The sequence below is a fragment of the Pan paniscus genome, chromosome X, assembly GCF_029289425.2.
Source record: "Pan paniscus chromosome X, NHGRI_mPanPan1-v2.0_pri, whole genome shotgun sequence".
Lineage (NCBI taxonomy): Eukaryota > Metazoa > Chordata > Mammalia > Primates > Hominidae > Pan > Pan paniscus.
In genome coordinates this window covers 106,284,309-106,300,233 of record NC_073272.2, presented here as the reverse complement: position 1 = coordinate 106,300,233, position 15,925 = coordinate 106,284,309, and the positions used below count along the sequence as shown (strand labels likewise).

General features: G+C 39.1%; 1 protein-coding gene across 4 annotated transcripts in view; it reads right to left on the bottom strand.

The window, feature by feature from the left end:
- The window catches only part of TBC1D8B (TBC1 domain family member 8B), a 73,052-nt gene extending 59,455 nt beyond the window's left edge, over window positions 1-13,597 (bottom strand). For 3 of the 4 annotated variants that reach the window (XM_063601818.1, XM_003819666.5, XM_063601819.1), the window contains exon 1: window positions 13,220-13,595. In XM_063601818.1, coding sequence (XP_063457888.1) covers window positions 13,220-13,349 — 130 coding nt within the window. In that variant the 5' untranslated portion in view covers window positions 13,350-13,595. Of the gene's footprint in view, window positions 1-13,219 lie in introns of all 4 variants that reach the window. The other variant, XM_014343529.4, reaches the window with a different exon arrangement.
- Window positions 13,598-15,925: the final 2,328 nt, after the last annotated feature.

Sequence of the window (15,925 nt, the reverse complement as noted above, 5' to 3'; positions counted from 1 at the left end):
TGAGACTTTGCTAAAGTTGCTTATCAGCTTAAGGAGATTTTGGGCTTAGACAATGGGGTTTTCTAGATATACAATCATGTCGTCTGCAAACAGGGACAATTTGACTTCTTCTTTTCCTAATTGAATACTCTTTATTTCCTTCTCCTGCCTAATTGCCCTGGCCAGAACTTCCAACACTATGTTGAATAGGAGTGGTGAGAGAGGGCATCCCTGTCTTGTGCCAGTTTTCAAAGGGAATGCTTCCAGTTTTTGCCCATTCAGTATGATATTGGCTGTGGGTTTGTCATAGATAGCTCTTATTATTTTAAGATACGACCCATCAATACCTAATTTATTGAGAGGTTTTAGCATGAAGCGTTGTTGAATTTTGTCAAAGGCCTTTTCTGCATCTATTGAGATAATCATGTGGTTTTTGTCTTTGGTTCTAACAGTTAGGAATCCAACTTACAGGGGATGTGAAGGACCTCTTCAAGGAGAACTACAAACCACTGCTCAATGAAATAAAAGAGGATACAAACAAATGGAAGATCATTCCATGCTCATGGGTAGGAAGAATCAATATCGTGAAAATGGCCATACTGCCCAAGGTAATTTATAGATTCAATGCCATCCCCATCAAGCTACAAATGACTTTCTTCACAGAATTGGAAAAAACTACTTTAAAGTTCATATGGAACCAAAAAAGAGCCCGCATCACCAAGTCAATCCTAAGGCAAAAGAAAAAAGCTGGAGGCATCATGCTACCTGACTTCAAACTATACTACAAGGCTACAGTAACCAAAACAGCATGGTACTGGTACCAAAACAGACATATAGATCAATGGAACAGAACAGAGCCCTCAGAAATAATGCCGCATATCTACAACTATCTGATCTTTGACAAACCTGACAAAAACAAGCAATGGGGAAAGGATTCCCTATTTAATAAATGGTGCTGGGAAAACTGGCTAGCCATATGTAAAAAGCTGAAACTGGATCCCTTCCTTACACCTTATACGAAAATTAATTCAAGGTGGATTAAAGACTTAAACATTAGACCTAAAACCATAAAAACCCTAGAAGAAAACCTAGGCATTACCATTCAGGACATAGGAATGGGCAAGGACTTCATGTCTAAAACACCAAAAGCAATGGCAACAAAAGCCAAAATTGACAAATGGGATCTAATTAAACTAAAGAGCTTCTGCACAGCAAAAGAAACTACCATCAGAGTGAACAGGCAACTTACAGAATGGGAGAAAATTTTCGCAACCTAATCATCTGACAAAGGGCTAATATCCAGAATTTACAATGAACTCAAACAAATTTACAAGAAAAAAACAAACAACCCCATCAAAAAGTGGGCAAAGGATATGAACAGACACTTCTCAAAAGAAGACATTTATGCAGCCAAAAAACACATGAAAAAATGCTCATCATCACTGGCCATCAGAGAAATGCAAATCAAAACCACAATGAGATACCATCTCACACCAGTTAGAATGGCAATCATTAAAAAGTCAGGAAACAACAGGTACTGGAGAGGATGTGGAGAAATAGGAACACTTTTACACTGTTGGTGGGACTGTAAACTAGTTCAACCGTTGTGGAAGTCAGTGTGGCGATTCCTCAGGGATCTAGAAGTAGAAATACCATTTGACCCAGCCATGCCATTACTGGGTATATACCCAAAGGACTATAAATCATGCTGCTATAAAGACACATGCACACGTATGTTTATTGCGGCACTATTCACAATAGCAAAGACTTGGAACCAAGCCAAATGTCCAACAATGATAGACTGGATTAAGAAAATGTGGCACATATACACCATGGAATACTATGCAGCCATAAAAAATGATGAGTTCATGTCCTTTGTAGGGACTATAAATCATGCTGCTATAAAGACACATGCACACGTATGTTTATTGCGGCACTATTCACAATAGCAATGACTTGGAACCAAGCCAAATGTCCATCAATGATAGACTGGATTAAGAAAATGTGGCACATATACACCATGGAATACTATACAGCCATAAAAAATGATGAGTTCATGTCCTTTGTAGGGACATGGATAAAATTGGAAATCATCATTCTCAGTAAACTATCGCAAGGACAAAAAACCAAACACCGCATGTTCTGACTCATAGATGGGAATTGAACAATGAGAACACATGAACATAGGAAGGGGAACATCACACTCTGGGGCCTGTTGTGGGGTGGGGGGAGGGGGGAGGGATAGCATTAAGAGATATACCTAATGCTAAATGACGCGTTAATGGGTGCAGCACACCAGCATGGCACATGTATACATATGTAACTAACCTGCACATTGTGCACATGTACCCTAAAACTTAAAGTATAATAATAAAAAAAAATTACTGAGGAAATAGAGAAGAGGAGAATGTTTTCAATTTGAAGATAGGAATGTGAAAATACTAAAAAAAGGGATAAAAGAGTAGTCGCAAAAGACAACCAAAAGAGCTATCACTATGTTGAAAAACAGAATTAAGTACATAAATGTGTGTGTATATAAATAAACATAAGTTGTCAAATTTGTCAAAATAAAGGAATTAGAATTTCAAATGAAGGCACTTTATTGAATACAGGATAGCTTTAGCAGATAACAGATAAAGATAAAAGATAACTATCTTTTTGAAGATACTGTTGAAAGATTAATGGTGGCTATGTGGATGTGAGAGGAGTAGTCAAAATCACTGGCAAGAAAGGTCACTTTTTGGCAGCAGAAATGTTCACAAGATTATAAGCGCCTTGTACTATGTAGAAAGAAAATTGCTCAGTTTTGTTAAGTGTGAAATCAGGCAGTTAGTATAAAACTATGCAACAAATAATTTGGAAACTAGTGCTAGACTACATTTGTAGTCACTTGGGGAACTCTTCCAGCTCATTAAGCTGTAATCATCATCAAGTCCCTGCAAGTCATTCAGAAATTAATATGTACCAATTTCTGGGTTCTAAATACTCCCTCCTGGAGTATTTTAAAGTAAATTCTAGACATTGTATCATTTCATCCATGAATATCCAGTATCTTTTAGTTTATTTTAAAAGGTCCTCAGAGGCTGGGCTTGGTGACTCATGCCTGTAATCCCAGCACTTTGGGAGGCCGAGGCGGGTGAATCACCTGAGGTCAGGAGTTTCAGACCAGCCTGACCAATATGGTGAAGCCCTGTCTCTATTAAAAATACAAAAATTAGCTGGGCATGGTGGCAGGTGCCTGTAATCCCAGCTACTCAGAAGGCTGAGGTAGGAGAGTCTCTTGAACTCGGGAGGCGGAGGTTGCATCACTTGGAGTGAGCTGAGATTGCGCCGCTGCACCCCCACCTGGGCAACAGAGTGAGACTCATCTCAAAAATTAATAAATAAATGAATAAATAAAAATAAAAGGTCCTCATTTGAATCTAACCTGTGGCCAATATTGAGCACACTGATCTATGGTATTAATTGCCCCTTCCAATATTTAGACACCTGCAAATTTCATAAACATTTCTTTTTTTGTATTAGGTCAATGGTAATGATGAACAGGTAGGGCTGAGTGCTAGAGGAAAGACCAGTAAAACAGCCACAGCTTGAAAATGGTACTCATTATCAATGTGCTAGTTTAGTACACAAACTAAAATGTCCTTTAGTTTGACAAGTTGCTCTTTCTGTTTGTAAACTGGATTGAGGGCACTGTGTAAGTGAATACTGCTCTAGCTGCAGAAGAGCCATGTAATGAACTTCCTAATTACAAACAAGATTTATTTCCATTCTAAGTAAAATGTTCAATTATAATTTTTTCCATGGTAATGATTACTGGAAACTTACAGTGGATTATTTATCTTGTCATAAGTTGTCATGCTTACAAAGTCAAACAAGTACAACTTTACTGAACTTAGTTTCATTATATGTTAATAAACAAACTAATTAGTAAACTGCCAATACACTTAGCAGGAAATATATTCAAATAAGAGAAGGTAGTGTGCTCAATAAAGTTTGTGGATTTTCCTGATTCTATTACTTTGCTACCAGATGTAAGTCCTTAAAATGACACTATGAATGCTTATTTTGGAATAATTCAATAGCCACAGTTGGCATTTTGAAAGCTGCCAACTTTATATTAAGAGCTTTGGAAAACAGTTAATAAAAATAATTCTTCTTTGGTCCTGTTTTCTCTCTCCCTGTATTCTTTTAAAGGGACTTACTTGAAAACTGAATATATATATATAAGCACTCATTTCCTTCCCTAACTGAAATCTTTTTTTCATTAAAGGATTTAGAATTTTTTAGGGAAGCAATTGATATAACAAACAACAGATTACAATGTCTTCTGGGAAAAAAAGAATAGATGAATTATTACTCAAACCCAGATACATTTCTAAAGATAGAGACACAGGAAAATATGACAATTGGTACTATATTTACAGCCACTTCTTACTCTTCAAGACCTATACACCAATGCACAAAAAGAGTAACCCTCAGAAAAGCAAATAAATTGCAACACCTGAATTTCTAGGTACAAAGAAGAAAGCAAATATGATAGCAAATGAATAAACTGGTATACAGTGTAGTACTTTTAAACATTATTTAGAAGAACTAAACCAGGCCCATCATTTTGGTTAGTTTAAAACAAGAGAGCAACTAATATTATAATAATAATCAGAAAATGTGATTACACCTTGTTTTATTTATTTATTTTGAGACAAGGTCTCACTCGGTCGCCCTGCCTGGAGTGTAGTGATGCAATCTCAGCTCACTGGAGCCTCCACATCCCTGGCTCAAACGATCTCCCACCCACCCCAGCCTTCCGTGTAGCTGGGACTACAGGCGCATACCACCACGTCCTGCTAATTTTGTTTATTTTTTGTAGACACAAGGTCTTACTGTGTGGCCGAGGCTGGTCTCCAACTCCTGGGCTCAAGCAATTCTCCTGCCTTGGCCTCCCAAAGTGCTGAGATTACAGGCATGGGTCACCGTGCCCAGCCCTATACCTTGTTTTAAAACTTCACTTCTTTATAGTGTAGTAAGGGAGGGGGAAAAAGGGGCATATCACAATGTGTATTCCTCTCCCTCCCTGGAACATTTTATTCTCTGAAATGAAGTAAAAAATTACCTTTAAAGATCTCTTTGCATAAGAAAGGGCAGCCTTATAGGAGATTTTGAGAAATAAAGTATGGCCAATGTCATGACTTTTCAGTCTTGTTTTTTCTTTTTCTTTTTTTCTTTTTTCTTTTTCCATTAGAATGAAATCTACTTTACAGGAAATATTAGTTTTCTACTTAGGTATGCAGTCAATAATCTTTCCACTGCTACCAAAAAAGTGGGGGGGTAACACTAATCATCCTTCATTTTTCAAAACCTCCTACAAGGTTGCCCTTTCTCATTCAGAGATGTTTAAAGGTAATTTTTTACTTGATTTCACAGGGACCAAGATGTTCCAGGGAGGGAGGGGAGCACACAGTGTGATCTGACCTCTCTAGGGGTTGCTCTATGTGATTTTCCTTTTAATAAGCCAAAATGTTAATTTATTTGGCTTATGAGTTGAAACACTTCTAGTGGATATCTGATAGATTACTGACTATTTGCCTAATTTTATCTTACTTAATTGTTCTGGCTCAGAGCAGGATGGAATATCTTGTGGAAATTTTTGTTATACATAGGCTGTTTTATGTCCACTGAAAGAACAGTGGACACAAAAAACAAATGTTTAATTATTAGGTCCCTTTAATTCTCTATCTCAGGTTTTCCTCTGGTATAGATTAAGACATTGCTCTTTAATAACCTTTTTCTAGTCGCTAAGTGCATTATATATTGAGTCTCATATTTTCAACTCCACGTAAATGAATCTAGAATATTTGCTGTGTCCCCAACAACTGTTATCTTTTGCTTTTGCACTATCACATTATTCCTCCTACTTAGAACGTCCACCCTCCTCCCACCACTTCTACCAAACCACCTCTCAGATATTGTTAGTGCTCATAGATGGATGATTTAATTTGAAAACACCCCAAACTGGTTTTTGGCAAGATGCTTCACAGATGCCACACTGGAACTTTGCCACCAGTACACCACCTATTATTAATCACTGCTTTTAGGAAATATTTGTATCTTTAACAGGACTTCAGATAAGCATACTTTATAAGACAGCTGGCCTTGGAAAATTGCTTTGAGGGTTTCCCTGCATTATGGAGATTTCTAAGCCAACAGAACAAGGCTGCTATTATTATTGACTACACTAGCAATTGTATTGGTTTGCTTACTTATTTATCAACTGTCTGACCCATCACATGATAAACTCCGTAAGGGTTGGAACTATTTCTGTCTTTTTTTTTTTTTTTTTTTTTTGAGACGGAGTCTCACTCTTGTTACCCAGGCTGGAGTGCGGTGGCGTGATCTCGGCTCACTGCAACCTCCACCTCGTGGGTTCCAGTGATTCTCCTGCCTCAGCCTCCCAAGTAGCTGGGATTACAGGTGTGTGCCACCACGCCCAGATAATTTTTGTATTTTTTGTAGAGATGGGGTTTCACCATGTTGACCAGGCTGGTCTCGAACTCTGACCTCAGGTGATACATCTGCCTCGGCCTCCCAAAGCACTGGGATTACAGGTGTGAGCCACTGCGCCTGGCCAGAACTATTCCTGTCTTATTCACCACTGTATACTCAACATCCAGGACAAGGGCCAGCTACCACCCTATTTCTCTCTTTCCCTTCACAGAAAAAACTCCTAGAAAAAATTATATGAATTCACTCTGTTCCCAAATATTTGTTTGGCTCATATATTCTAGTACCACAAGTCTCTGTCCACAGCTCATCCTAAAAGGCCTTCCCAGACCAATTTCTCTAATATACCAACCCCCTCCCCTCTCTATCATGATACCTTACTTTATTTTTCTTCATATTGCTTATCAGCACCAGTCATATCATATACTATTTGTTTATTTGCCTCCCCCAACTACGGTATTAGCCCCATGAGAGTAGGGACTTTGTTTTTTTTTCATTGCTTTATCTCCAGCACTTAAAACAGTGCTTGTTTTTTAAAAGGCACTCGGTAAATATCTGTTGAATTAAAGCATTGTATACCATCACATTTAGGATTTAATCTTACCTTTTGTGCTTACATAGCAGTAGCAAAAGGTGGAAAACTGGGCAAATGTTCTAAAATAAAGGCAATATAAAATCTGTCATAGCTGTACAGCAATGTGGCAAACATTATAATGCCTTTTACTTTTTAAAATATTTTTTATCTCACTATATTGCCTAGGCTGGCCTCGAACTCCTGGGCTCAAGCAATCCTCCCGCCCCAGCCTCCTAAGTAGCTGGGACTACAGGTGTGCACCACCATGCCTGACTGCTTTTTTTTATTTTTAGCTTACCTTATAGCCATAAGCCTTCCACAACTGTTCACAAACAGCATGAGTTTTCACCAGTTGAATAATTATTTTTTAAGTATTGTTTTGAAAAATACTACTAAGGTAACCAATGTTATATGTACTCTTTATCACCACTCAGCAAGACAAGTGATGCTGATATCTACGGAAGCACTGTTTGAGAACTTCCAGGTTTTGGGCAATGACAGATCAAAAGGAAATGATGTCATGATAAGTTATTCTAATTCTTGTACATTATTCTGATTATAAACCATAAATGCATAATCACTATCATGCCCAAATTCTTCAATTAGTAACTATCAGTGTTTTGTTTTTGTAGTGATATCATTGCATATCAGATATAATCTATGTTACCACTCCAAATCAATTTCTATATACAACATGGGGAAAGTAATTACTAGGGAAAATGGCATAAATATATAACCCCTTTGTTCTTCAGGCCCAGAAAATGGCATTTTAACGTCTTTCTCTTTCATTAATAGATAAATGTCAAGTATTTGTATAGTTGCTCACAAGTTTCAAAACTCATTTGACCCACATAAAAAATGCTGTGAGGTAGGAAAGACAAGTTTTTATCCCCATTTTACAGATGAGGAAACTAAGCCTTTATAAAATAATTATAGCTGAATAGAGACATAAAACTATCAAAAAATCAAGGAAGATAAAAGAAACAGGGTTAATGGGGCAAGTGGAATCACTGAACTTGGTGTTATATTCATATATTTGTGGATGTTGGCTTGTAGTTGGTTTATTTATTATTATTATTATTGTTATTATTATTTGAGATGGAGTCTCCCTGTGTCACCTAGGCTGGAGTACAACAGTGCGATCTCGGTTCACTGCAGCCTCCACTTCCTGGGTTCAAGTGATTCTCCTGCCTTAGCCTCATCAGTAGCTGGGACTACAGGCACCCGCCACCAAGTCCGGCTAATTTTTGTATTTTTAGTAGAGACGGGGTTTCAACGTGTTGGCCAGGGTAGTCTCAAACTCCTGACCTCAAATGATCCGCCCGCCTTGGCCTCCCAAAGTACTGGGATTACAGGCGTGAGCCACTGTGCCCAGCCTGGTTTATTTATTTTTTATTTTTTTAAAATCCCATAGGGCAATACCTAGGGAGGGCAAATCACACTGTTTTCCTCTCCCTCCCTGGAACATTTCGTTCTCTGAAATCAAGTAAAAAATTACCTTTAAAGATCTCTTTGAATAAGAAAGGGCAGCCTTGTAGGAGATTTTGAGAAATAAAGGACGGTCAATGTCATGACTTTTCAGTCTTGTTTTTTTTTTTTCATTAGAATTAAATCTACTTGAAACCAAATATTAGTTTTCTACTTAGGTATGCAGTCAATAATCTTTCCACTATTCCAAAAAAAAAAAAAAAAGGTGAGGGTAACACTGATCATCCTTCATTACTCAAAACCTCCTACAAAGTTGCTCTTTCTCATTCAGAGATCTTTAAAAGTAATCTTTAACTTGATTTCACAGGGACCAAGATGTTCCAGAGAGGGATGGGAGCATAAAGCGTGATCTACCCTCTCTAGGGGTTGCCCCATGGGATTTTCTTTTTAATAAGCCAAAATGTTAACTTATTAATTTTGTGTGTGTGTGTTTGTGTGTGTGTGTATGGGGGGGGGCGGGTAGATCTTTCCTTACCTTAAATGAAATGTCATGCTTGGCACTTGGGCACCCTCATCTCAGGAGACAGGTACTTAGAAGGCCAAAATTTTTTTATCAGATATGTCCTTTGTAAGCATGAAATGCAGGGATATTTTGCTAATAACTAAGGCGCACATTTTCAGAGTTGGACTCCTTGAGTCTGGGGTGAGGAAATAGGGGAAAGAAGCTTTATATTTTCAAGGGATGGTCACTAAGAGGTTTTAAAAAGGTTACCTTATTGTTTATTATGTATGGGTTTATGACAAATTGTTTACACAGTGATTTGCTCAGTCTATATAAATATCATAAAATGAAAAGCTTATTTCAAATATTATCATATTCTGGTTTTTACAGATAATTTAATTTCAAAGTAATGGTACCAAGATGAAAAAGGAAATCAGAAACAGAATGTCTAAAAATTCTCCATTTTAATAAGTTTTACTTCCTAGCTTTGTTCTACACCACACAAAAAAGGTCTACTGAGGGAGCTTATCAATCTAACACTGAAGAACCTGCTTACACTATTCAGATATGGAAAATTCAAGACTAAAATACTCTTTAAAAACTACCTATATGAAGGCTTCCTGATTGGCAGACCTTCCTAAATCCCATATACTAGAGTACTTAGTAGAATGTAGCCCCATAGCTCCATTCGTGTAGTAGTTCCCATCTGCCAAGCAAAGCAAATTGATTTGTGCTTAATAAGACAAATATGCATAAATTAGTTTTAACTCTATAAAACCAGGTGCTAAATGTAGGTGTCATAGAAAAGTCATTATTAGCTAGGAGAAGCAAGAGATAACATAAGGGGACCGTAAAATCCAGAAGGGTGAATTATTTCTCTAAATGAAGGAAAATCGCTTTATCTATAAAACCGCTTATGTATACCAAAAATTTCCACAAGATATTCCATCCTGCTGTGAGCCAGAACAATTAAGATAAAATTAGGCAAATGGTCAGTAATCTATCAGATATCCACTAGAAGTGTTTCAACAATTTAAAAGAGGTACCTCAGAATTCTAACTTACAAACTCATCTCTTGTTTTAATAATCCTTGAGTTCTCTGTTGCTGCTATTCCATTATTAGAAAAAAATGGAGTCAACTAACTTTATCAAGTCCACACTTAAGAGTCATTACATTGCTGGTGATTACCACCAATTATCATATGGCAAAGAAATGAAATCTTAAAGTATAACCACTAAGGTTTCTAGATGATCATTATCATTTCTTCATTAAACAAAATGCATAAACTAATCTTTTAAAGGGATAACACATAACACTGGATTTTAGCAAACAAAGTGAACAGAGGCAAACTTATGCTGGCACACAGTCAAGCTCCTGTGAGAGCTAATCCAAATGTGGATTTGTGGTAAAGCACAACAAAGCTTTTGGCTTCATGATTTTAAGTAAGAATACAGTAATTGAGCAGCCAGGAAAATCAGCACACACTTATGCTCTGGACCAAAAAGAACCAAATGAACCTTAAAAGCACCTCTTTGTTTCTTTCTTATCCATTTTGTTTAATTTACATGGAATTACAGTGGTAGTTCTCATGTGGTAATTTCAAGCATCTTGTCAATACCACAGATAAAATAATCATGAAGAGTTATAAACTGACCACTAAATGAGTGTGGATATCACTAGTCACAACATATATATGTGGTAGAAATCTTAGTTTATTTCTTCAGACAAATTTCTCTTATTCTAGACTATGGGGACTAGTAAATGGAGTGGGCAGGATAGAGGTAAACTAGTGCAGTTGGTCCATGCTTTAAGAAGAAAGCATGTCAGGCTGGATGAGGTGGCTCATTCCTTTAATCCCAATCCCAGTCCTTTGGGAGACCAAGGTGGGAGGATCCTAAGGCCAGGAGTTCAAGATCATGCCTGGGCAACACAGCCTGTCTCTTAAAAAAAAAAATGAAATTAGCCAGGCTTAGTGGCTTGTACCTGAAGCCCTAGCTACTCCGGAGGCTGAGGTGGGAAGATCACTTGAGCCCAGGAGTTCCAGGCTGCTGTGAGCTATAATCACATCACTATCACTGCCCTCCAGCCTGGGTGACAGAGTGAGAGATCCTGTCTCAAACAAACAAAAAAAAAAAAAAAAAAAGGAAACTTGCAACAAGTTAAAAAAAACATGCAATATTACATTACAGTGATTATATTTTCAAGAATTTGATTTACCTACTTAAAGGAACACAGTTTTAGTATGAGGAACGAAAATAAATTATAAGACTATTCCTGAGGCTGTAACACAGGACTATAAAATCTATTTTAATTTTTTTTTTTCTTTTTGAGACAGAGTCTCCCTCTGTTGCCCAGGCTGGAGTGCAGTGGCCCCATTACGGCTCACTGTAGCCTTGACCTCCCAGGCTCAAGCCATCCTCCCATTTCAGTCTCTCAAGTAGCTGGGGCCACATGGCTGGCTAATTTTAGTATTTTTTGTAGAGATGGGGTTTCGCCATGTTGTCCAGGCTGGTCTTGAACTCCTGGTCTCAAGCAATCCACCTGCCTCGGTCTCCCAAAGTGCTGGAATTACAGGCATAAACCACCGTGCCCGGCCTGAAATCTATTTTAAATATATCCTGAACTATTCTCAATGGACTCAAGTGGATAATTTATGTCACTGGGTAATTATGAACATCGATTCTAAAATTTTGATCTCGAAAATATCTGCATCTATTAAATGGAAAGACTCTTCTGCAAAATAGCATTTGTAATTTTTAAAAATTAGAAAATGACAAAATGTCACATTTAACAGGGCAATTTTTGTTGCCATATTTTCGAGAGGGCCTTTTTAGAAGCTGGATAAGATTAACAGGTCTAGCAAAATTTTAAAAAATGTCCTGTAGAACCTCAGAATTCTTTGCACCCCGGGAGTGGCTTGAAAACGAAATAACAGCATACGTTTATCACCATCTTGACGACATACATTGATTTGGTGCTATTATCTTTCGTTTTATCCTCTCAACTCTGTGAGGTAGGCACCATTTTCCAAGAGAGAAAAAGCAAGGTCATCTCCTCCATGAATTATAACTTGCCTAGTTTACTAGGTGGTCTTCTTTTTCCTTTAGATCTTCCCACCCTTCTTATCCAGAATATAAGCACTGCAAAGCCAAGAAACTGAATCTTGTGAACCTTGTGGCACACAGTAGGTGCTTAAGGTTGAGTAAATGAAAGAGTTTGAGGAATGTCATCCAACAAGTAACAGAGTAGGATGGGACTAAAATGCAGGTTTTCGGGACTCTTCCCTCTTTCCATTACATCACGCTGCCTGGTCTACCACTTCAAGGTCACAATACCAAATTAGAGATTGATTAGAAAAAGAGCTCTTGCTTTCCCAACGTCCAAAACTTTAAATGTCCCTACCCAAGATGAGTGGTCTCAAAATAACGTTCTCTGGAAACTTTAAACATTTGGCCAAAAAACACTTTTTAAGAATTGGGGTCAGGGTGGGTTAGACAGGAAGAGTTAAACTCTTACCGTCTGGCTTACAACCACAGCTTTGAATGAAGGGGCAGCACCAGTCACTCAAGAGATTAATTTATTACGACGTTGTTAATAGCCTTTGAGAGGGGATCCCAAAGATTGAAAACTTGGAGACAAAGTAAAAGATGCTAAATTGGGAGAGATCAGCAATTCTGAGCCTACCCCTCCACCTCTCCTGACTCCAGTTCTCCCTCCTCCCTAATATTTCTTTTGAAGTCTATTTCTCAGGATGTGATTGGGGCGCCTCCCTTTCTCCTCACCATCCCCGCGTACCCACTCCATCCCATCCCCCATACACTTAATCTCCCCAGGGTGCTGATGATCGGTATGGGCTCCGTGAAAAAAGTTAAGTTCACAACTGCGAACTGGCTCCTGTCACCAGCCTAAATGCGACCTGTCTAGGTCTAACACTCATCATCAGCCTCCCTTCCCCCATGGGAAGCGACAAGGTAGGTACCCGTTTCTTCCTTGGCCTCAGAAAGAACCGCGCTCCTCCCTTCACCTGTCCCAACCGAAGAGCAACTCGTCGTCCAGTGAGACATTCTCAGGACTTGGAGGTGGTGGCGGAAAGGTGGTGTCGGGAGAAGAACCCCAGTCCCTCCGCCCACGATTTAGGATCGGGAAACTGGTAGCGACGAGTAACTGTTGTCCTCACCACCTTTTAAGTAACAGCGAACACAGCCCAGAGGCAGGTAGGGTGGCCACAGCTTACCTGTGAGCCCCCCTCCGCCTTCCTCCCCGTAGCCCCGACGCCGCTGCAGCACGAAGTAGTCGTTGGACCTTTCCATCAGCCACAGCTTCAGCGCATTTTTCAGAAGCACTTCCTCAGGCTTCAGCCACATCGCGAACTTTGTGCCCCCCGGGAGCAGTGACCTAGATGCCCTCCTCACCTCACTCTCAACCCGTCTCTTCCCCTCTGCTTCTCCTCCCACCAAATCTTCCTCAGGCGACAGCAGCTCAGGTTCAGGTTTTCCACACTTCCCCCAACCCTCCCTTCTCTCCCACGTAGGCAGAGAGATTGCCAATTCCCTCCCACAGCGCTACCGCCAGACTGGGAAATAGTCCCGCTTCTTTACCTCTTGGGAGTTGTAGTTTCCTACGCGCTTTTCTGTGCTCAAGCGACTGGAACATGGGACTACCCTTCCCACAATACACTGGGGTGAGAATGGGTGGGGGTGCTTTCAAAGCGGGTCCCAGCCATCAGTTAAGTGTGTTTTGCCTATCTGAAGTTTAAAGCATTTTTTTGGTTCAAATAAGTGAGTCCCAGGTGTAAAGGTGTTGCTTCTTTTTATCATTTTACAGCCGAAGGCATTAAACTGTAGAAAACAAAGTTTCTGGAATTTTGGAATATCGGTTCATTCCAGGAAGCAGCAGTAGCAACAACTAACATTTAATGAGCTCTCACTATAAACTCAGGCGATCTCACGTAATCCTCACAGCAGTCTTGCGAAGTGGACATTCGTCCCCGCTTTGCACATTAATAAAGGAAAGCGCTGTCGGGTGAGGCGACTTATCCAAGGTCACACAGTCAGTGATACGATTCCTTCTCTAAATCCAAAATTCATGCCTAGATTAAGCTCTTTTTGGTTATATAGGAAGAATATAAAATTTCCAGAAGCCACGCGTTTTCTTCACTCCGTGCACCGCTCCTTTCCTTCACTGTCGCCCCTATCTGTTTATTAAACTGCTGTAATGAACCACAGAAAATCTCTTGTCCAGCTTCCTATTTTGGAATCTAAACAATTTATGTGCATTTTTTTTCTTTCTTACACTCTTAAAAAAAAATCCCTTTGGAAGCAAACTTGACCTCTTTGTATCTTGGCAATGATGCGCAGCGGTTTGAACACTAAGGTGAATGAGGTCAATAATTTGCATGATATCGCTGTGAGGAAATATTTGACAGATGTTTTTATTTATTGCAATAACTAAGTCCACCGGAATTAAAGAGTGCATTAAAAGTGAAAAAAAGTTTAGAGGGAGGAAGGAGTTGGGAGGCCATGTATAAGCAAAGGGCTCTTGGCAAGCTGTTTTGAGAATAGAGCCTCAAAGTCATGTGGATTAAAAAAAAATGGGGTGGGGCACACGCAGATGCCAAGCCAAGGAACTCTGCCCTGGAGGAGCATCTCTGGGGTAACCTTCCAAGATGTGAGCCATCTCGAGTGAGGCAGGCGTGTGCTCCAAGCAGGGATTTTTCTTGTGAATGAGAAAAGGGGCAATCTGGGATTCTCTTCTACTAAATGGCAGTAAGTAGTCCCAAGGCAGCTATCTGGACAGTTTGGAAAGAGATAATCCTTTCAGAGTCCAGACTGCAATGTATCTTTGGGAAAAGCCATCGCAATTTGAATGTGTACTAAGGGAGGTAATTTCTTCTTCTCTTCCTGGAGAAAGATCAGTAAATGTAGCAAACGTTGAGAGATATCTTCCTTTCTTTTTACCTTGCCTTCCCCTTTTTACTTCCTTCCCCATCAAACCACATCCTTTTCCAATACCCTTAAAGGTTACAGTGTGGCAAAAGCTATCCAGAACTGGATGGCTTTTCTACTTGTTTACTCTGCAATTTCTTCCAGATATACCCACATGCTCCCTGTTACAGGATCAGGGCCACTTTTGGCTTACAGCAGGGCGTTTAGAGAGCTCCTGCTTTAGTAAATAAACATTTCACCAATTATGTAAACATTTTTTTCTAATTAAATTACTTATGTGATCTAAATTTTTGGCTCAATAATAAACGACTTAATTTCGCACCCTTGCAAATAAAAGTATTTTCCTAGAAGCACCTTAAAAAAATAGAGCGTGCCACTCTATTCAATGTCAATATAAATTGCTTGGGGAAGGACTGGGATTGCACACTGTCTGCATTGCTGGTACAGTACTGGTGCTGTACTGGTACTGTATATGTATTATGTCATTTAATTTTCATTAATAAGCTTGCACATTTTTACATGCTTACTTTACAAATGAAGGAAAGGAGGCTCAGAGAAGTAACTTGCTTAAGATCATATAGCTAAATAAACAGCAAAGCTGGAATTTGAACCTAGATTTGTCTGATTACAAACCATGACACTATACTGCTTATGCATATGGTCCATAGTTACCTCAAATACAATATGTTCAAAGCCAAACTTATTTTTCCAATATTCCCCCTGGTTGATGTTTCTCCTACTAGGTTTTCTAGTTCAAAGGCCACTGTTTACCAAGACACTGAAAGTAAGAACTTGGTGTTAGTCCATTGGTTGGCCAGTCTCTCTCTCTCTGACACACACACACACACACACACACACACTCCTCTACTTCTTTTTCAAAAGTCCATCCTATCTGCCTATTATGGCTTTAGATTAGCCTCACAACACTTTCCCGCCATATGATAATATAGCTTCCCAACTCATCTGTCTGCTTCCATTCTTGTTTTCTGACTTAT